The 23,200-nt window shown below is 38.8% G+C and overlaps 1 protein-coding gene across 1 annotated transcript in view; it reads left to right on the forward strand.

Moving 5' to 3' along the window:
- Window positions 1–1,427: 1,427 nt before the first annotated feature.
- LOC104468546 (leucine-rich repeat-containing protein 16A-like) overlaps window positions 1,428–23,200 on the forward strand; it is a gene marked incomplete at its 5' end in the record, with an annotated part of 53,081 nt that continues 31,308 nt past the window's right edge. Inside the window, 6 exon segments of the mRNA XM_010082731.1 lie at window positions 1,428–1,556; window positions 1,814–1,945; window positions 7,163–7,338; window positions 9,378–9,465; window positions 12,405–12,442; window positions 12,444–12,543. Of these exon segments, the coding sequence (XP_010081033.1) occupies window positions 1,428–1,556; window positions 1,814–1,945; window positions 7,163–7,338; window positions 9,378–9,465; window positions 12,405–12,442; window positions 12,444–12,543 (663 nt within the window).

Raw genomic sequence — 23,200 nt, forward strand, 5'->3', positions numbered from 1 at the left:
TGTGTTATTAAAACTTAATGGGATAGAGTTTTATTGCTAGAACCTGAACAGGGAAGATGGTACGTGGACATGTACAGGCACTAAAAACTGCAAGAGCAGCGTCACTTTATTTTATTTTAGTAATTTATCTGTTCCAATGCCACCTTTTTTTCACGGTTTAATAATCTCCACATGAATTAAGTTTAGATCTTTTTATAGCTTGGTGGGTTTAGTTGTACTTTTCTCCAACAGCCACACACACATCAGATTTCAGTAAATGTGATTTCTTGTTACTTTGAAAGCAGAGTAAAACTCTTCTAGTATTATTATTATTAAATTGTGTACAGTAACAATGGGTTTTAAAAACAGTTCTAAAAGAGAGCTGGAAAAGATTCTCTAGTTAGTTTGGTGGAATTGCGTTGTTATTCCCAGAGTGTATTTTTTCTTTTAGTCAAGATGTCCCAGTGAGACTTTCCACTGTCTAATAATTAATTAGCTTTTTGTACTTAAAAAAAATAAAACACCCAAAACCCTTTGAAGAGGAAGAGTCATGTGGAGCAGAAAAGGAGCATGCTGTGTAATTATTTCAGTTCTTGTTGCTAATGAAGTAAGATGCTAGAACTCTAGACTTCATATGACGCACGCTCAGATGTTGCTTCTAAATGTCAAATGGCCAGTTCTAATGAGTGCTATGTGGGCTGATAAAGACTTCTAACTATTGTATCTCCCTGCCCTGAATATCTTAATAAAAACTGACTATATGTCAGACATTCTTACTGGTTTGTCTTGTAAGGTTACAGATATACCACCTGCCGTGTATTTGCAGCATGTTGAATGAATTATGTTGCAGATACAGTTTAAGTTCAATTGACCCCACTGTGGAAGGTCTGATGGAAACTTGTGCTTTCGTAGTTACAGTTCCCTTGCAACTACGAATATTTACATTTTGAAAGAGTACCCCTGAAGGCTTGCTTAGACAGGTGAAATCTCTGCTGTGTTTGTTGAGTGGGTGGTGACAGAGCTCTTTTTTACTGGCTGAATTCCTTAAAAATTCAGGGACCTTTGGAGCTAAGTGTTAGATATATGGACAACATTTTCAGCAGTAGACTTGCTCCAAAAAACAGAAGAACGCTTTAAGTGGGTAACTTGTTGGTTATTTGCAGTTATCCTGGAGGTAACTGTGGGGGAAATACTCAAAAGCTTTTTTTTCTTTTTTTGATAATAAAGTTCTGTTTATTTTTTTCAGTCTTTAGGTATGTCTTCATGAGACAATGCTTTCCTTTAGTAGCATTGATATACCTCCAAACTCTGATCATGCATTTACAGATTGTTATATTGACACTACAAATCTCATCATGCTACTATTGATTTGCTACGTGGACTGAATTCAGTTTTCATTTGACCAACATTCTGATGCTTTATCTTTTCTGTTTCTTTTGTTCAAGTAGATGATTGACAGAATATGTGTGAAAGTGCAAGATCATCTCAACTCTTTAAGAAACTGTGGTGTGGATTCTGTACAGGAAGATGTCAAATCTGCAGAACGACTTATGCGGGATGCCAAGAACTCCAAAACAGTAAGCCTTTCCCAGCATACTGGTAATACTGAGAGGAGCTCAGTGTGTGCTTGCAGCTCTTCCCTCTTTGGGGAGTTAAAATAATAATGTGTCACAAAAGAGTATTTTCTTCTGATGGTCAACTGTAGTATTTAAATTGACAAAATAATTCTAATTTATAAAACTTTGATTTAGTAGAGAGATTTCTGCCTATTTATCTGGATTGAAGACAAGTAGTAATGAGCCTACTTTCCAAAGATACTCTTTCTGTCTTACAGCTCTTACCAAATCTGTATCACCTCGGTGGAGCTTCTTGGGCAGGAGTGAATGGTTCACTCTCCAATCCAATCCAAGAGACACTTGAGTCCATGGCTGGAGAAGTCACAAGGGTTGTGGATGAGCAACTTAAGGTCCGTAGATCTCACATGCAGAAATAACAAACAGATCTTCTGTTGCTAAATGCAAATGTGCCACGCATTTTGCTTGGTTGGTTTTTAACTCCTCAGTATATTTGTACGTAAGCTGTCTTCTATTCGTTTCTTACAACTTTGTGTCATTATCTGGCTCCTTGCCTAGTCGGAATGAAAAAAATTGCAGGCAGAAGGAGCATATACAGTTTATTATAATCTTATTTATCTTATACAAGGGGAAGACTTATCAACTGGTCCTTAGACATCTCTGAAGCACCTTCAAAAGTCTCATGCCCTGGACAAAAGTACTCACTAGTTAAGGTATCCCACTGGAATGAAAGCTGCTTCTCTGTAGACTCCATTGCAGAATTTTTTTTCCCAGAGACCACTTCTGAACCTGGTGGAGAATTTCTACTTTAAGTGTTTGGTTTGGATAACACGTATGTATTGAGAGTTCCCCAAGAATTAGGACAGGGAGCTTTACTGGAAATCTTTTCACAAGTTGTCTGTCAAACCTCAGTTCTTGAAATAGACGTTATTTGACCTGTAAATGTTCTCATCTGTCTATTCAGTCAACTCTTGCTTAGGAACTTCTACCTTCAATTATGTTAGATATTACTGCATAATAAGCAAGGAGGAGTCATCCATAACAGCATGTGCAAAGATATCAGTCCAGGAAGAAGTCAAGGTGGGGAGTTTTTAGTAACTGTTGACATCTGAATGGAAGCTGATGAATTTAAGAATATGGTTCTGAGGCAATTCAGCTCAACTTAAGTTTAGGACTAAGCTGCCTCGCCCGTGTTTTGCTATATTTAAACTTACCAAAGAATGTGAAAGGTTGAACTTTCAGTTGAAACAACACAAAAATGCTTCAGTCCATGGGAATTTAATGAAGAACAATAGTAACATATTAGTAATGACTTTTTCAAAAATGAAAAGTTAATTTGGAGGAAAATGGTGCTGAATTTTTAGTATTTTCCTCCCTTTCTCCGTTATGTGAAATATGCTAGGTATTCTTTATCACTTTTTAAATTTCTGCACACATGAAAGTGATTTATCCACAAGATTCTTCCCAGTGGAGCTTCTAGGCTATTATTGGGATGGGAATAATCAGGTCAGCCCTTTGTGCAGGGCTCATGCTCTTAAATAAGTCCTACAAATTTTGGAGAGTCTTACAGTAGGGAAAAAAAGAGCCTCTTCATTTGGAATATTATTTATAGTTCCTGGCATCAGATTGAATTAATGGGACTTCCATTCGTGCTTTTACACGTGTACAGCAAAAGGCACTTTAGCTCAACCATTCTAACTTTTACATTTATGTTTGATTTGTGTGGCGTTAAAGTGCCTTACAAGAAACTGTAAAGTCATAACGCTCTTTGTATATTGTAACACTTTTTTTTAAAATTTTACACTCAAGGCTGAAAGGTTGTCCTTTTTCTGTGGTGGTGTACTTTATTTGGAGAAGAAAATGTTGAACGTAGATTAGGATTTTTTTCCCAGTTATTTAGGTCAATTCAAAACATCAAAGGGAGTTTATTATTTGTGAAGATATATAAGGGAACTCACATAAGTACAGTTGATTTTGTAATTGTGGGGGAAAAACATCCTATGTGCTGTAAGTGGAGTTTTGATTTTTAGCTTCCATAGCAACCAGAGCCTGAATCTAGAAAGATGTCTTCAGAAATTGGATAAAGTCAATGAACACTCTTCAGGCAAATAAGATATATTTATTTATTTATTTATTTATAACCTTAAGGAAGGGAAGAGAAGGGGAAGGAAGAAGTTAGAGTAAGGAAAATCAGAATCTTGAAGTGAGTTGAATTGGCCAAAGGAGAAATCATAGCAAAGGCCCTTGCGTCTTCTCCTGCTCATGTCACTGCAGACACACAGAACCTGGAGTTGCTTTATTCACTCAGCAAAGGCCCAAGGAAAAATCATAGGCAAGACAAATGTTGCTTAGGCAAGAGAAGATTGTTTTGTAAGGACAGGAGTGCTTGAAGTATTCAAGTATTCCTCCAGCAGCTGTTGTATTTTTCTTGAGATATCATCATCCTGCAGTCCTTTTACTCGCTGTATCTTTCTCCTGAATGTCAAGAGTCATTAATGGTGGGCAGGACTTTGTTCTCTTCTTTCTGCATGCCTGCTGACTGGCATTTGTGGCCTTGTAATAGAAATGTCTACCTCTCCACAGTCAATACTGGTAGCTGTGAGTTTCCGTCACTGAAATTTTGGGGTAGAAGTAGGGGGCAGTGAAAGGTTTCTGTAGATGTGATAATAGTCATGTCAAATCAACAGCTGAAGTCCACCAGTGAAGAAATCATGTTCAGTTGTGCACTTAAAGAAGATATCCAAACTCTAACTTTTAAATTGCACATTCTTTGAGTATTTTGAGTAAAAAATTAATTTTGAAATTACCAGGTAAAGTCTTTAGTCTTTCCTCCTACTTCATCAAGCAGCATTTATTCAAGTGATCGCTTTTGACAGACTATGCTTAGACTGCAATTGTAATTCAAGATAGCAAGGTTTTATAACTTTTATGATTGTGATCCATTGGTAACTCTTGGGAGGCTGAGTGTGATTTTTCAAGGTAGGCTACACAGTTGCACCAGTGAATAAATGGCAGAGGAAAAAAGTTGATGTGTCAGAAATTCTCATTAGTAGTTTACCTGTCTCAGTTGTCTCTACCATTGAAGTTCCTCATCCTCCATGTGGATATGGCTGCAGGGGCTTGAAAGGCACTTCGTTAGTGTTATGGCCTCAGACTCTATTGGGGGATAGAAGGAGGGAGTACAGGAGGAATCCTTAAAGTGCAGAGAGCTTGGGAACCCAGAAACAAGCTTCATGTTAGCTATAATGGCAGTTGTCCCTTATACCTGTAAATCAAATGTTGTAAAGATCAGACCTCCTTGTACACTGGCTGCTTCATGCTGCTATGTTGTGCTCTTGAATCTACACTTTAAAATCAGTCACTTAAGAGGTACAGACTGAAAGATGCTGCTTTGAATCATTAAAATTATTTTGCAATGATGGTGGTTTTGTTTGTTACTCAGTATCTACATCTGAAAATTGCCAGTTATGGTAGGGCTATGCAAAGAGAAAAAAGCTCTAAGATGGAGTTTAGCCTAAGGTCACTTACCTGTGGAGTGAGATAGAGAAGAAAAAGGCAATTGGTAGAGTTTTGAAGGGGTGCAGTTTGTTATTTTTGTACAATTTAGAAACACCTAGGTTAGAGCTAGACTTGCCTAGTATACCATTCCAGTTAAACTGATTTTGTTTCCTTTTTTATTTCTAAGTACCTTTTTCTGTTTGGTTATCAACCTTCAGTCTTACTGGAGACAGCTTGGCCTATTACAGTAACCTGGGCTTGGTCATGTTCCTCTATTCTTTCCACCTTCCTTTGGATTAAAAAACTACTCAAAAGCTGCATGCAGCATGGCATATGTTGAAAAATCAGATGTCTTCTAATAGTTGCTGCTTGTCGAACTTGTTTAGAGGACTCAAAGTTGAGGGTAATGTGGCTTGCGCATATGCTGAAGCATGAACCAAGGACAGTGTCTTTATTCTCCTTCCCACTTTGGAAGCACCATAGCCTGAGGAGACCCCACGGTCACTGGAGTGCAGCAGTGTGACAACTTCAGTGTGCAGAGGGACCAGCTGTCAGAGAGAACTATCTTCTTACTAATCTTTCTAAATAGCACTTCATGCTGGGAATGGACATAGAGTTTGTTTTCAAATCCCGTGCTGATGAGCCTTGACCTGTTGCAATTTCTGAAACAAGTTATTTGATGTGAAATTAATTGATGGTTAAACAGCCTTCTGAAGATACCTAAATTCGATTTTGTGAATTGCTGGGACTGGAGATAGGGTAAGGTGGATATAGGAGAGAATTTGAACAATGAAAGGTTTCTAGTCTTGTCAGAAAATACTGGTTTGTGTTTAAATAATTCTGGTTTACTGTATCCAGGGTACATATCAGCATGTAGATAAAACAGTCTGAATTTAAAATTTAGTTTTCCAGACAGTCAGCTGATTGTTTTATACCTTCTGTGGTTTTGCCTAACCTTTTTGCATATGAAAATTGAAAGCAATTAGAGGAAAGATGTTTCAGTAATACAGGGCACCTAGTAGTGTTTCTGTGTTCGTCCTGATCCCTGTGTGTGTACATTAGAGCTTTCCTGCACTTTTGGTGCCCCAAGTCATACATGGATGATAATGTGAGGGACCATGAGCCCTCACCTGTGCCTGCAGTGAGGGCTCTTCAGCCTTCTACTCAGATCTGGGGTTTGGAAAAGAAACCAGTAGGTGATAAAACAAGATTTAAACCAGAACTACCTTTTCTCACAGGCACAGATAGGAGATAAATCTAATGCAACTGAAAGGGGCTTCATAACATAACTTCATAGCATTGAGGTTTATATGAAATATTTTTCTAAGGGAAAGTTTAAGAGGGAAGAACTTGACTTTATACCAGCAGCAGGGGAGAACTTATTTTCAGAAAAACAAAGTTGAGGGGGTTGGGAGGTTACATGGCCCTGTTTCTAGAGTGTGTATGGTTTTCTTCTGTCCTTGTTTGGGGTTTTGATCAGTCATTACAATAGAATAAAAATTGTTGACTGTACCGAAGGTTCACTGTGGACTTCAGTGCATATATAAATGAGATCCATATGTTAAAGGTTGGTATGCCCACTGCACATAATACTTGTAGCTACTTCTCAATATTTGGCTTGTATATTCCAGCCCTGTACAGCATGCCAAGTTCTCATGAGTCTGCTTTTTTCATACACATCCTGCCAATGTGTAACAGGCGTATCTGGAGCATTGATGAAAGTTGCTGATACAGGGCACAGCTCAGACTGAAGGGAGCTGAAGCAGGGCATCCACTACTGCTGCAGCGTGCAGAGACGGCAGTGGTGGGTGCACAAGGGAAGCTAATTTGTTCTGACACACACAGAGATGTATATGTTTCATATTTGAAAAGGCAAACAAGTACAGTGGTGGGTCATTTTCAAAACAAGTTATTATTTCTCCTTAGCTTTATTTTGTAAAATGCCTTTTACATTGCAGCTGTTTGCAAAATGGAGTGGAAATTAGGAAGAGAAATTGTAAAAATTACAAGTCTAAAAGTGTCACAGTGTTATGCGCCAGAATAAGGCTGTGACCTTCCAGCTAATGAAAATCTCAATACCTGATGTTAGCTTTTGCTTTACTGTGCTGCAGACGCTGCTTGAGTCTATGGTGGATGCAGCAGAAAACCTTTGCCCAAATGTGATGAAGAAAGCTCGCATCCGTGAAGACCTGATTGAGGCTAGCACTGAGAAGATTTCCATCCCACGTACTTTTGTGAAAAATGTCCTCTTGGAGCAATCTGGAATTGATATCCTCAATAAAATTAGGTACTTTAAAAGACTGATCTGACAAAATTGCATATAGAATTTGGATTTTGGTTTGCGTGTATGTGTGTTTGTGTAGTAGAAGATTTTTGGAATGCTTTGTGACTCACAAGAAACTATATTAAGGCATTCAAAGAGCAGGAAATTGTCCTACAGGTCTGGTGAACTTAAGAGATTCAAATTTGGAATCTCCAGGGATGTTAACTTGACCATTAATGCATGTGCTGCTGTTTTATTTAGTAAGAGTTTTGATTTATGTTATACAAATAACATTTTCATGACTGATAATTTTTTTTTAAAACCTATTTATTTTCTTAGGTAATGCTGAATTACTGTACTAGAAGGAAAGTGCACTTACTCTCTTTGAGTGTTAACAGTGCTTTGTCTGTTGAGGCATTTGGTCTTGTCCTTTGGCTGTAGCAATCACTTTAAAACTTTTTGTTTGTGTGAGAGTTGTGCACAGCAGACAGACATACTTAAAAATGGAATCTTGGATGTTCAAACCACAAACCTGGAGCAGAAACAGTTACCCTGAACAACTCTTAGTTCGCTCTTAGGAAAAAAAAAGGGGGGGGGGGAGAGGCTTTTACCTGACCTTTTACTGCATATTTTTTTCACATTAAATATATACCAGAGAAGATATTTATGCAGTATAATGTGGATGACCTGTATTTAAACCTTTGCAGTTGCCATTATTTGGCTAAGGAATCCTTTCTGCTTGATGGAAAAGCATGTCATTTTGCATTGTGATGCTAATATCTTTGTAGAAGAAGAAAACAGCAAGATAAAATTAGTTTTGCAGAGTGCAGCAAAATTGGCAGGAAAAAGCATTAAAGACTTTAGCTATGCCTTCAGAATGTTTAAAATGGTTCAGGGAGTGAGTTTTCTTCACTTCAGTCCAATCAAACAAATCTTGACCCTGTGACAGTAATAGTGCCCCTTCCAGCTGTAGAAGCTGCAACTGTCAGTAGGTGAGGATGCCATACTGTCACCCGTCCTGCCTTATATTATTTGAAATTAATGTGTAGGTAACTGAGGGAAATCCCTTCACACTCATTCTCTTCCCAATGTGGCTTGGCCACCGGTCTACCCCCCCTATGAATTGCGTTGCATTTTCAAGGAGTTTCTTGCCTTTTTCTGCAGACTTTCTGCAGCAGTACGGCTTGCACCAGATAGAAATAGCTCTGTTAATCCAATGCAACTCAGTCCACACAGAAAAAACATTAAACCAAAATCATATTACCTTCTGGCAAGTGTCATTTGAGGCAGTTGGCCTTGAAACCATAGAGGCAGGAGAGGTGGAGCTTCAGGCTCCAGCTCTGGCATACGTGCTTGTCAGCTGCAAATCAGCTGCCCTCTACAGACTGACCCTTTTCTACTATGGCCAAAGATGGGACCCCAAGGGAGCAACTCACGGTATACATTTCCTTGATAGGAAGTTACCACTGAAACCTCAATTGAGTGTACAGGGTGTGTTGGTGTTCCGTGTACGTCTGTGTAATGGGAATGGCTGACATAAAGCTCTTGAGTCAGAAAGTGGTTACCTAGAGCAAAAAGACGAAGCAAAGTTGTGATGGCAAAGACAGGAGAACCAGCATTGTACAGCTGTCCTTCAGCTGGCAGACAAACACAAAAAGGAGCTGAGGAAATGAGTGGATTGTAGTTGTTCGGTGTAGTAGTGTTAAACAGTCAGCACTGTCCTAATACCATTCATCTGAGATTTGTGTTTCTCTGACTTCAGTAGCACAGTGTTCCTTACTGAGTTTCATGTGGTTTTTATTCAGCTCTCTTACCCAGATGTTTTCGTTTCAGCTCTTAGAAAAATGTTAGAAGCAGGTTAAATGTGGTACAGAGGCTCTTCTGTTTATTGGGTGATTCATGAGTTTATTTCTGAAACCTGCAGTCATATATCCTGACACCCTCTAATACTTCAAATAAAGTGAAGCACTGTGGATAATCGTTGCACTGTTGAACATGTAATAAAGACAAAATTCTCCTGTGTGAAATAAAATTTCTCTGTCTCATTTTTAATCCTCACACAGTGAAGTAAAGCTGACAGTGGCTTCTTTCCTGTCTGACCGAGTTGTAGATGAAATCCTGGATGCACTTTCCCATTGCCATCACAAACTGGTGAGTATTTGCATGGTTGATATCTGAATATGCTGGGTGTCTTAATAATGCCGTTTACATTCATAACTTGTTCAGTTTCTCCTTAGCACAGGTCTATTTTGAAATTGGTCTTATTTTCATTGGCATCACTGACATCATTGAAATATGATCATGGGACTCTTGCCTCTTTGCTTTAAGGAAGATACAGCCTTGGAAGAGGCTGCATTATGTATTTGTCCTATTAAGTTTTGCACTGTTGTCAGATCTAAAACTGAAAATGCAACATTAAGTCATTAGTTAAGAACAGTGCCAGTACTTGACCTGGCGAGATGATAAGGGTTAGTTACTTGTGAAATGAGAGGTAAAATTTCATTTTTTAGAGGAGGGACTGTTGAGACCTTGTTCCCTGAATTAGCACATATTGAGACTACCTCAGAAATGGAGGTATCAAGTTTGAAGAGAAAGGAGTAGAAATGTATGAAAGGAAACACTGTTTGTTATTTGAAGGTGCAGAGCTGTCAGGAGAGACACAGTTATTTACTATGAAAGTACTTGCTTCATCAAGAGTAGAAGACATAAACAACTGTGTATCCACAGAAAAATAATTTTCTTGATAATGCAATGGGCCTCTGTAAGGAAAATCCAGTACTGTTTTCTTTCAAGATGCCAGTGAGTGGTCATTCTCCTGATTGAAATTGTTCTTCATTTCTAATTGAAATTTATCTGGCTTCAGCTTGCAATGAATTTTTTCAGAGCTTTTCCCCAGAAGATAAGGGAACTATACATTTCTCTTAATTTCCTTTCTAAGAAAGTCCTCATGCACAGAAAACAAATCATTCTTTCCCTGCTTCTTCGCTTTTTCTCTTTTTCATAAACTAAGACTGTGTTATTTGAGGGTATATCTTCATGATGCAGAGCAGCATTGTGTAAAGATACAAACTCTGGTCTCAAGAGCTATACAGCAGCATCAGCCTGCTGTGTGAGTGGCCATGTTAATTAGCTCCAGTTGGTCCTGGACCAGGCTCAGCTGGCATGAGCAGTGGGGCTGTCTCTGTCCAGTGGTATTGCACAACTTGGACATAGCCCGACTCTTGCACAGCAAGTCATTTTCTCCAGCCTTTGAGTCACTTCAGTAACAACCCTTTGCACTTTTTCCAGCTGTTTTAAAAGCCTCTTTTAAAATCATGGTCCCCAGAACCAGACAGACTATTCCAGTGTTTTAACTGCACCAGATACAGGAGTGAAATTGTTTTTCTCCTGATATTTTTTATTCATCGTGTTTACATAGCCAAGGAGATAAGAATTCCTTCCTTTTGTCAGAGTTTCAGTGGTAGCTCATTTTCAGGACTGGGTTTGCTAGATCTCCCTCCCAGTAATGGCTTCTGGATGCTTGACGCTTGCTTCTTTTTAGGACTGTGTCCATTGCTATTTGACAGGGCTCTTAGTTCCTCAGGTATGATTGTATATTTGATTTGAGTTGATTTATTTTGTGATCCATTTTGACCTGTATTTGTAACATGTCCCTTCCAGTGTTTAACTCTGATCTGTTTCTGTTAGCTGCAAATTATTTCAGGTAATATAGCACTGATGAAAACACTGAAGAGTACGGATCTGAAAAATGCTGGTAGAGCAACTCCTGTCTAATTTGTCAGTGTTAATCTTCAACTGACAGCTGCAATCTGAGAGCTGGCAGCTAGTTCTTAAGAGAAAGCAAAGATTAAATGCACTGATATAGTTCTGTGCCAGCTCCTTAAATTGGAGTGTCACATACTACTAATTCAGCCACCTACAAATGTCTGTGTATGTTGCATTGACACAGTAGTGTTTGAAGCAAATTTGAAAAATAAACCTCGCTTGATAAGAGCTGAGTTTGCCTCATGTGATGATGATTAGCATTAATTATTACTCTAGCCATTTTAGTGTGATTAAAGATAAATCCATAACAGGTCTCCAGTAGATTTTCCTGAGTAGACATTAGGCTAAGTGAGCTATAATTGATTCAGGTCGTCTGTTCACCCTTTTTGATAGTTAGCAAAGCTACAGTCCAGTGGTTGTCCAGAGTTGTGCTGATGTTAAGCAATGGACTACAGCTCTCCCTAGCTGCCTCTTTGAAGGCTTCTGTGACTAACTGATTTGGGCCAGCTGATCTTCAAATACTTGCTTTTAGCAGATGTTAATATTCTCTTTAGTTACCAACAGAATTAGAAAATATTTCATAATTTTCCTGACAACGTGAACCCACTCCATTTCAAGTACTGTCCAAGGTGGTTTATATAACATTCTCTGTGTTCTTAGTAACAGTTTTCACTATGCAGGTCTAAAAATTAATTTTGTTATTGTTGGAGTTTTTTCAGACTGATACTTCAAAAAACATCTTATCCCATAAATCTATCAATGATGAATTTTCTTCTTTTTATGGTAACCCCCTACCTATTTCTTCAGTGAAACAGAACCGAGGCATTTAACAAAGCTGTCCTGTTTTTTTGAATAGCAGGTGATAACATTTTGGCCATCTAATAGTTATGAAAATTATATTAGCAGAAACTGCCCATGTCTTTCTGTTATTTAATTTTTAAAAAAACTATCTAGGACAATGTTTCTCTTCCACCCCTTTGTTTTCTTTGTAATAAAGACAGGACAAATGCTGAGGAAGCCCCATAGTACTATTATAAGTCAAAAGTAGGATGGCTTTTTATCTGGCATTTTTCCTTTTCTTTTTTCCTGTTAAGAGTTTCTCCCTTCTTTCTTAGAATGGTTGATGGAAGGGATTTTCTATCCAAAAAAAAGAGAAAAACAAAACAAACCCCATGTGAAGATTAACACACACAACTGAGCTTTTCTTTTGTAATTGGTTTTCTAGGATCTGTGATCACTTGAGTTCTGTAAGCTTTCTGGTTGGGTTTGGTTTGCCTTTTTTAACAGTTTGATTGATGTGTTCCTGTCTTCATCCTTGCCTTCAGGCTGACCATTTGACCAGACGTGGTAAACCACTTCCACAAAAAAATTGAGTTAGCTGAAGAAAAAACAACTAAACGCTCTATCATCACAGTCGAGGAGCTGACAGAGATAGAACGTTTGGAGGATCTGGACACTTGTATGGTAAGACACTTTCCTCAGCCCATTTGGTTAAACATGCAAATAACTGGAAGAAAAATGTTTTTCAAAATGTCATTATGCAATATCACGGTACCAGGAAACTGAAGTTAGGAATTGACTTCTAGAAAAAATAAATGTTAGCTTGCGAACATTTGTCTGAGTTGCATATTGCTGTTCAGTAAAGAAAAAGCTTTTCCCTTTTCTCCACTTCTCCTTTCCTGGTACCTATTCAAGGGCCTTCCCTTGCATACATTCCTACAATAGACACCTCTTCCACTGGCCACAGTTTCACAGAGGTTCAGTTTCAGTAATAAATTGGGCCATGCTATCCTTTGACAACATGCTGCTTTCTGTCTTTGTCTTCATTCCACTTGACGTGGATTTCTCCGAGCCATGACAAAAAATGCTTCTTCCTGGAAGTTATATTATTGACCATGAACAAAAGTTGATTTTTTAAAAAATTACCTTTTGAACGTATGGAAGAAGTCTTAAAACCTTGAGTCTGGACTGCAAGTGATCCTAGCAAGCTTTTCAAAAGTAATTGAGTTAGGAGTGTGAGATTCAGTAAAAATGCTGACCATAAATCACTGAAGTGCCTTATAAATTCCCACATGTGGCTTTTATTATAAGGATGGCTCCGTACCATATCGTGATTCTTTATGAGACATAAATCCACAGAATTACAAATAAATTGTTTGCTAATTGTTTTCAACCTCCAATTCCCCTTCACCCAGCTCAGTCTGTTGAGGAACTTTACTGTGGACAGGAACTTCAGGAAGCACTTCTCTATTCCAACTGAGTCAGTCTAATAGGTGGTCACTGCTGCAAGGGATGGGCTTTCTCCTCTGTCTTCCTACGTGGCTCCTTGGCTATGTGCTTTCACAGCTAAACTGGCAGAAAAATTGATTGCATCTTTTTGTAGAAAAAGTGTTGTTGATTCAGCTCCATGAATAGACTTACTGTAGAGTCAGACAAGTACAGCTCAAGAGAAGAAGCAGCAGGATTGCTCTTTTCTACAGCAGCTATCTCTTGGTCTCACTTAGCTGTAAAACAAAAGCATACCTTCACTTTCCCTTCCAAATCTCCCGCTTCACCACGATTTGATTTGATGCAATATTTGTCTGAACATCACAAATCCTTGTGAGGCGTGTGGTGTTGATGGCATCATCTGGCACATCACTGGTACTATCAAGTTCCAGAAGCTTTCTGTAGCCAACACTCAGTAATCATTTTGAGCCCTAAATTCTATGGGAGAGAGACATCCCAGTAAAATATGTGGCATCTGAACCCTGTACCTGTAAGTTAGTTTTTGCATGCTGGCTTCATATATAGAAAAATTATCTATGTGTGCATTTTGACAGCCCACCCTCCCCCTTTAAATATATTCTTGCAGCCTGTTAAGAATAATAATATTGGAAATTTAAGAAATAGTTCCTGTCTTTATCTCATATCACCATGGTTATATGAAAGGATCATATCACTGTGCTGTTATCTTTCACTTTGGTTATATTAAAATAATGGAAATGTGATGATGCTTACGCTGTTTAAAAGGTGCATTAGATTCTAACTGTACTTATCTTCAGAAGTGTTTATATCTCTCTTCATTCTCTTCATTCACCCTTATCTTGCACAGAGGTTCAAATACCTTTGTGACCCAGATTCTCATCAATATCTAATTTCTGAAGAGCACGATGCATCAAATGAACATGAGGCAGTGATCTTAGTGCTAAAGAATCCATTTATTAAAAACCATAATCCATTTTTAAGAGCTGCTTTTTGCATCCTGGGTGCAAGTGATATTGGTTGCTGTTGTAAAAATAAATAAATAGCCCCAAGAGGCTGAATAATACAAGGATTTTTACTGAGCTAGTGTTCTTATTGAGGTTTTTGTTTTGTTTTTTTTTTTTTTGCAACTAAAAGCATTATAAGAATGGATTTCTTGCATCTTCTGAGTGGAGTTAGTAACTTCAAAGATAGCACTTTCCAAGTGATGTATTGTAGCTATGGGAAAATCCTACGGATTTCAGATATTTTCTTGGAAAAAAATTAACCTGATTTATGGCAGCTTTTAAGTGTCATACAAATATTTGCATGGAAATGAGGAAAGGGGCATCATTGAATGCTTTGTGAGCTGGTCAGTGCAGGAAAGAGATATGTTGCTGAAAGATTTTACTAGAAAGAGAAGCATATGGTTTTATGTACTATAATTATGAACCTAATTTCCTTTGATTATTTTTAACCTTAAATGAGAAATAGCTGTTTAGATCCTGCTTCCAAAATGGCATTAGTCCAGAACACTGCCTTGTTTGGCCATTGGAAATCCCTTAAACAATACAAAATCTGATGATAAAGTAGATCTTGGCCTTGTAAGTAGATGATGCACCTGGCTGTGTATTCTGCAAACCTCAGACCTGAAAGCCTGGAATTGCAGCTTGGTGTTGTGCATGTTTGGGAGCCTAATCTCCTATTGCCGAAAGAATATGGAATGTGAGATGAGACTGATTACATTACTGGGATGCCAGGAAAAACTTGCCAATTCTAAGCCCTGTCTATCAGTTTTGCTCCAGCTAATTGTCAAGATGTCTAGGGAAGAAGAGATTTTGACCTTATGGAAGAGGCACTGAGCTTGGACCACTGTTGAGGGGAGCTGGGTTTTTTTCCATTTGCAAAATTGAATTCATTTTGCAAACCCGTTATCTTCAGCAGGCCTGTTCTTTGTTCTTGTTTTCTTCAGCAAGTCTATTGGAGATCAGAGTTCTGGCTGAGGCAATGTATGCAACAGCGTGTTGTTATTCACCAGCCTCCCTTGAAGCTGTATTTGAACAATTTGGGGAAAAACTGGATCCAGGTTCAGTTTTGACTCTGTGACTACAGGTAGATTATCTAGTACCAAAACTAAGTGAATGACTGTGAATGAGGTAGATGTATTTGTAATAAAATGCTTATGAGCTATCTGTTCGTATGTGCAGCTTGAAAGTGGAAGACAGGAAGGTTTGTTTATAAAACTTGGACTGGCAGCATAGGGATCTGAAACCTCCAGCGCTGGTGATGGAACAAACGGGCACTGGTGTGTTTCACAGCCTGCACACCTGTTCTAAAGCAGGCTGCAGAATGGCTGTGGCTGGGAGGATTTCCCTGCCAGAGTAGAGAGTTGCCATCCATCCACTTTGAAGTTTGATACGTATAAACAACACAGACAAGACAGAATGAAATATCGCAAATGGGCCCATGAAATGCACTACGGAAAAATAGGCATTTAAATGTTATTTCTGGTATTTTTTGTTGTGGGAATTAGAACTTATTAAATACCAGACTACGCAGTTAAAGCGTATTACCTTCAATTTAGGATGTGATTCTCATCATGCCTTTAATGGTGGCCTGAGAGCCCATAATATGAAAGATTTGTCTTTCATACATTTGCTAGTCTGTTAAATGAGTTCTGAAGAACGCTGGGAGTGATTGAGTGGTCCAGCATAGGATGCGATAGCTGGAACATTATGGACCCAAGAATTTATAATCTCCCTGAGCTGCACTACAGTAAATTGATGCTTCCCTAATCTGCAGCTGTCTCAGTTGTCTGTGTTTAATTAGAGCTGTGTTGATGGTAAAAAGTCATTAGATAAAAGTTGTGTGCAAGTAAGATGGAAAGAAAAATCTTTATGCAGAAAATTACTTACTGTTCCCAGATTAAAGGAAAAACCATGGCCTGCTTTTCAGAGCTTAGACTCACTCATGAATTTACTTCAAAAAATACGGTGTCTTCAAGTTTTTCTGTCCATATATGACAAGAGTGACACACTTTTAAAATAATGCATGCATTTAAAAACTAATTTTAAATAAAGCACCCTTTTTTACTGACATTGACTATCATGTATCTTGGTGTATGTAATTGTCAAGGTAGATACTGATTTGATTTTGAGTAATGCTTGTAGTTGTACTTTATTCTTTCATAGCCATTAGTTCTTTGCAGAAGTAAGAGATATTAAATGGTGTTCAGTTCCCCAAAGATAATGGAGCATCTTTGTTAACTTGTGTTTAACAGTTACATTGTAAAGCTTTTTTTTTTTAGCTATTTGAGTGTTAGTTTGGCTTCCAGAATACTAAAAGGGGTTCACCAGAGCTGAGACACTATTTAAAGAAAAGTTTTGAGAGAAATAGGTTTTTTACTAGAAGTCCATGTACTCATCATCTTCAAAATATCCCTTTCAGCATTATAATTTTATTACTATGGTTGCCAACAAGCATACAGCCAGGATAAGTATTGTTTTTAGAACAAAGCAGAGGTTATTTGTGTTATGAAGAGGTATGGTAGGAAATTGTTTGAAATGTAAAGGAATTGTAGGTTGTAATACACAAGTCTGCTTATAAATCTTTAAAGCATTTCAGTGTAAGATTGAAGTGTTTGGATGGTAAATTGTGTGTTTGCAAAAATGTTTGTAGCTAATAGAAAAGAACTGACTGTGATGAATATTGAACCTTAGCCATTTCTCTTCTATTTCTAATTTTAACCATAGAGATGATTCTATGACCTTAATGGAGAAAAGTTTAAAAATAATTCCATGAGCAATATATTAGTGTTTTAGTCTTTATCAAACAATAGATTTCACCTGAATAGTAGAGAAGAAAATTTGGATAAATAGCAGAACATTTTTAGATTGGTGGTGTTATGTTTTTTCCTGGGAACGTACTAACTAGCCATTGTCAAAGATTTAGCAGATTAGCCCAGTATTCAGGGGAAGGCTTATGAACCCTTGGGTTCTGAAAGACAAGGAGTGTATGGACCTCAGTGTATTCAGAGAAAATGGAGAAATTGTACTCAGCACACCAGAGTTAAATTTATTGTTTAAAAAAAGAACACTCATGAAGCACCACCTGAAAGCTTTTCTCTCTCCACCCCCTTGTCCAAAACGAAGTAGATTTAAAACAACAGAAACCCCTTCAGTTGTTGACAGTGGAGGAAGGAAGAGATCATGATACAGACTCCTCCATACATGCATTCTGATATCGTAGGAAGAAAAATTAGGGATTCTCTGATGTGCCCTGACCACATCCCGTTCTTGTTGCTCTCTGTTTACCTGCAGCAGAATTGTCTTGGGCATAGCTAATCAGCTTTTTTGGATGAAGGACTGAATACCTAATGCAATAAAACCCCAGTTCATATTGGACTCTTCATGTTCTCCTGCGCTATAAATAAAACTCTGGCTCTGCAGAAGGCTTAATCCAGCAAAAGTCATTGTTCTTGCTGAAATGAGCATTTCACCTGTACACAGCACGCTCTTTCCTCCACACACCCTCACACTTGTATTGGTGTTCACACAGCCTCACTGCAAACTGAGTGTGGGAGTTGATTCAGCTGAAAATGAAGCTTTTTGCGGAGGATTTCTTTCCCAGGTTAGTTGATAGACTGACTACTCCTCTGGTTGAGTTCACAAAACAAATCCTGAGTGGCAGGAACAAGCAGGCAGGGATGAGGGCAAGGCAGCAGCTGGGATGAATGCCGGATTAAATTCATTGTGACACTTCACTTTCTCTCTTGTATGCATTAGCAGAAATGTGCCTTTGATGTGCTGTAAATACAGCACTCTGTGGGAAGCTAGGAATTGGCATTATGGTATGCAAGGGTATTCGTGGCTTCTGAAAAGGCTCCATCACAGGCATGCGAGTAAATCTGTTTCAGTGGGAGGCCAGTAATATTTCTGACTCACCCCGAACTAGGACAGTGTATGAAAACATCACCAGGAGGGGCACTGCACAGTGCCAGTGTGCTCCCTAGGCCCTTCCCTAACTATGGCTGAGAAAGTAAGAGACAAAGGGACCCGATGTGATAGTTTTGCAGAACCTGTGAATATCTTGTTTATTTGCAAGTTGTGTCTTTATTATGTTAACCTCACCATTAGTATTACAATTACATTAATTTTAATTGTGAATATCTGTTACCTGTCTTTTCCTGGGTTCCTTTATATATAGTTTTGCAGCATCCTCACTGCCTTTAGAGTTCCTTATCTGTGTTTATTCAATGCCTGTTGCATGTGTAGACTACAGACTACAGTCTCTTTCAGGCTCATGAGGGGTTATGTGTTCCCAGCTGAGACACTTTAAAAGAAACCTGGCTTTCAGTGTCTTTTTCTTGGTCTCCTTGAGTGGAAGGAGGTGATGGATAGTTGATAAATAATATGCTTTTCTGAAACCAACTGAGATTTCTTAAGAGTTCAAAGCTGTTTCTCATAATCTAGGGCACATGATTGGCACAATATGAAGTAGCTGAAGACTGGGATAAACTGCTTCTGGTAACAGTACTATGTGCTTGGTTAAGAAAAAATGTAGTGTAAAATTGGAGACTGTTTTCTGCTTAGGTTAAAACAACAATTGTGAAGTGCAGCTGCTGGGTATTCTGATTGAATGGTGGCACTTCTGTGTCAGGAGCTTGTCTTCCCATAACACTGATGCTTTGTTTTGCCTTAGTAGACCCAGATTTGTATTGGGGGTGGAGGGAAGGGTGTGTAGTTGTGTCCTTTGTGACAGTAGTTGTCTTACCTAGTTTCCATAATTTTATTTTGTGTGTTGTGAAAAAGCGGCATTGAAAGGAGAGTTCAGTAACAAAGCACCCACTGAAACACTGGTCTTTTAACTTCCCTGCAGTGGTTTTAAGAGGGAGTGTACTACTAAGAAGTTAGTCTGTGGCAGACAGAAAGGTCTTGAACATACTACTATGCAGTCTGTAGGTACCAGCCGCAGCTGCTCAGTCCCACCATTTGCCTCTCTTGCTAGCAAGGGTATGAATGCCTAGGCTGCAGGCCGATCATCTCAGTAGGCACCAGCTATGTATTGCAGACTGGAGCCTGGTTGTGGGCACCCATCGGCTGCTTGATGAGAGAGGCAACTATCCCTGTCTGGGTTCGCTTGCCCTGCCAGACAGCACTCGCCCGTACAGCCAGCAGCAGGGATCACCCAAGCACTCACCTACTACAGGGAATGTTAACAGGTTATGACGACAAAGCCCCTTTACATGGGCTGGCTCAGGGCCACCTGTGTGATCCTTTTTGCCAGCAGAGCTGTGGGGTCAATTGATGTTCAGCATAAATAGATCCAGAATTCATCTTTCCACAGCCTGTTTAGAAGAAGCTGCTTGTTGTTTCCCATGGCAGATTGGCAAGAGCTTCTTTGGAAGAGTTCTTGCCAAAATCTAAACTCTATAACCTTTGGCAGAGGGACACCAGCAAACAGCATGAGAATAACCTCTAATGGTCCCATTTCTGTAGAGCACTTCTGCAGCCATAATGTTTCTCAATTCAATTAATATCTGGTAAGTTGGCCTTCTTAGGTGGTTGAGGAGTTTTCTATATAGATCGCATGGTCCCTTCTACTGCTTTTTGATCCTTTCAGTGTCTGAAATAAATAAGTTGGCCCAAGTTACTCATCTGTGCTGTATGGGGGAGTCTTGTTTACTCTGAAATCTGGAGAGCCTATAAAACACATGCATGGATCTATCTTACTGAGAGTGCTTCCTGGTTCTCACTTCACCAGAAAAGCAGGAAGCTTGTGTTTTTTTCTTCCTCTGCAAAATTGGTATCTCGTATTGCAGGGATAAAGAAAAGTCACTCACAGGAAAAAGTGAGAGAAAGTCTGTGTTAGGGCAGGTAGTTCTAAAGTACCATTAGATTTTGCTACATTTTGTCAAGGAAAAGGAGGTTAGGATGAGGTAGATTACTGGAATCAGAACTTTTAAATAAATAAAAAAATAATCATGAGTACATAGTCCCAAAAGGATAGAAGACAACTTCCAAGTCATCACATGTCATCCCTGCTATCACAGACAGATGCATCACACTGTGCTATTCATAAATATATCAGGCTTCCTCTCGAAACACCTTTGTCTCTCTGACTAGAGGAGAACTTAGAGGTAAGCAGATTCTTTCTTCTGCTGTTATTCAGGCCAGCTAAAGCCTTTTTGAGAAATGGGGGGTGTATCTTTCCAGTAAGATCTTACTTCATGTGAGTAAAGATCAAATTACTGTGAATTTTTGAGGTCATTAGTGACAGGATTGGAACACTGATCTGAAACCAAAAACACTTAAACTGGTGAAAAAAACCTTCAAGTAAGCAATGTTAAAGAAAACTGAAGGGAATGAGCAGGATAGAAAGACAAAGCGATTGATAAGTCAGGATAGTTTTGTTCAGAGCTGATCAGAACCTCTTTATTTCATACATTTTATCTGTAGGTCATTTCCAAGACCATGGTATTTTGGTTCTTCAGGGGAAGTTTGTGCCTACATACTCTGAGCAGTTACAGAATCCAGTGTCTTGTTGCCAGCCAGCACTTAATTCTGTGCTCGTAGTTCAGCAGTTCTGCTTTGCAGGCAAAGCATCATCATCTTCTGTTGTGGTGTTTCTGTCCTTCCTAGGCCCATGTGCTGCCCCAGGACTGTCTGACCAAGCAGCATTATTAAAATCATGTGTTCCACTTAGGTGCTGGCACTTCGTTGACCAGCCTTTAGTTTTGCCTCTTGGGTAATTATGATTGAACCTTTCTATCAGTTTGTTTTAGAGAAGAAAGTCAAATACTCTACTCAGATATTTCTGTTTCCTATACAGGGCCTTGGAATATTTGCTAGTTACTTATCAAGATAGCTCCTGTTTTTGTTAGGGAGATACCTTGACATAGTAGTTCCTGACAGGACTTAAAATTGAGAAGGTGTTTTTTGTTTTTTTTTTAATGTTTAAGCTCATGAGGTATATTTCAAAGTGGCTGAGGGGTATAAAGATTTACTGTGCATGCTGGAAAGATTTCTGAAACAAACTTCAGTGAGAAAAGAGCAGCAGATCAAGTATGCCTGGGTTTTCAAGGGTAAAACTTCCCGTTGTAATTCTGAGCAGGGAGGCTACTAGTTCCCTTCCCTGTCCAGGGTAAACTGTATCTGATTCACTGTGATGAGTCTCCCTGTAGCGTTTCTCCTTTGAAATGTCACTGCTTCAGTGCAAGTGATGCATCATCTGCCCCCAAAGAGTCTAATGATGGTGTTGAAGATAACCGGTGGGTTTTGCTTGGATGACTACTTATCCTTTTGGTAGTTGTTCACTTCAGGATGTTGGAGGAAAAGAGAGATGCAGAAATTTTGTTGGTTCTCAGTCCTGGGAAGTTGTAGGGCAGGCAGATACAACAGTTCCCATTCATAAAATCATAAAAAGGTTTGGGTTGGAAGGCACCTTTAGAAATCATCTAGTCCACCCCCCTGCCATGGGCTGGGACATCTTTCACTAGATCAGGTTGCTCAAAGCTGTGTCCCACCTGCCTTTCCTTCAGGAGTACCTTGTCTCAAATTTGGTTTAATGATGTTACTGCCCAGGGCACCTGATACATATGATGGCTGTCTTTTAAAGAATTGCCTAAGAATATCTTAAATGGCTGTCCACCCCTCTGTATTTGCTGAGTTTAAGAGCTTTTTCTTTTTACTGTATGTAAGTTTATGTCATGAACAAAGTAATTTTTACATCAGCATTTGCCAGCTGAAGATAATGAACAACCACAAGTAAGCAGATTGTCTTGGCTTAAAGACTATAGTTTTTGCCATCTGACCTGCAGCAGCTCTCCATTCTACACTTAGTTTTTAACTAAAATAAATTAGTTGGGACCGTTTTCTTTTTTCGTCTTAAAGCCTAGCTGCTGTAGTAGATGCTGCTAGGTTCTTCATGAGCAAGCAGAAAACAGAACTGGTTATACTGAGAATTGTTTTTTCTCTTACACGTGGTAGTTGGAGGCAGAGTTCCTTGCAGGATACTCATTGAGAACATGAAATAAAAAATACAGTTTAATAGTTTTAGGAACTGCTCTGTTTAATTCATACATCCATTCTTTACTCTTCATAATAAAAGCTTTTGAGTTTTATATGCAGGAATATTTATTAGCAGGGATTTTACATTACTTGAAAGATGCAAGTGCAGCATTAGTAATTAAAAGAATATAATGAAATACTTGGTGAAATATCACAGAGTACATGAGCCACATCTCAGCAAGTAGAAAAGCAAAGATTTCTTGGCTAGGAAAGCGAAATGAGCTCGAGGGCAAATCTATTGAGCTTATCTTACTTAAGTGCTACTGCTTTCAGAAAATGTTGCTGTACAAAGTAGTTCTAAAGGTCAGGCTGGTTTAGATAAAACTAATTGAATTCATTCTGAACCACAGCATTTTCTCCAGAGGAAGGGAAGGAAATAAACAAACATATGCCTTAAATTCATGTATGGATTATTTGTTTGCCATATTTATTTACAATATCTATTTTTACATGTAGTATTTCCATATAGTGGACAAAACTCTGAAATACAAAGTCAGGACTAGATCCTCTGCTGGTGTTGCAGTGCTTAGCCACTACATTCAGGACAGCTGTATTAACAAGCAGGAGCCTATTGCAGCTTGGCCTTGGTTTCTAAATGATGTGTTAGTGGCTTTGCTCTCCTGTCTCCTGTAAAAATCCTCCATTAGCTGTGATGGATTTTAGCACTGCATTTAACTTTGCAAGGACAATGGCACTTCAGGGGGAGAATCTAAGGACAGAAATTCAGGTTACCATTGCTGCTAGTGGGAGGTACATAGATAAATTTCTGCAAGCCATTCTGAGTGTTTTACCCTGGAAATCATATTGTAAAATTTTCAGTAGTTTAAGTA

The sequence above is a fragment of the Pterocles gutturalis genome, unplaced genomic scaffold (genome assembly GCF_000699245.1).
Source record: "Pterocles gutturalis isolate BGI_N339 unplaced genomic scaffold, ASM69924v1 scaffold27286, whole genome shotgun sequence".
NCBI lineage: Eukaryota > Metazoa > Chordata > Aves > Pterocliformes > Pteroclidae > Pterocles > Pterocles gutturalis.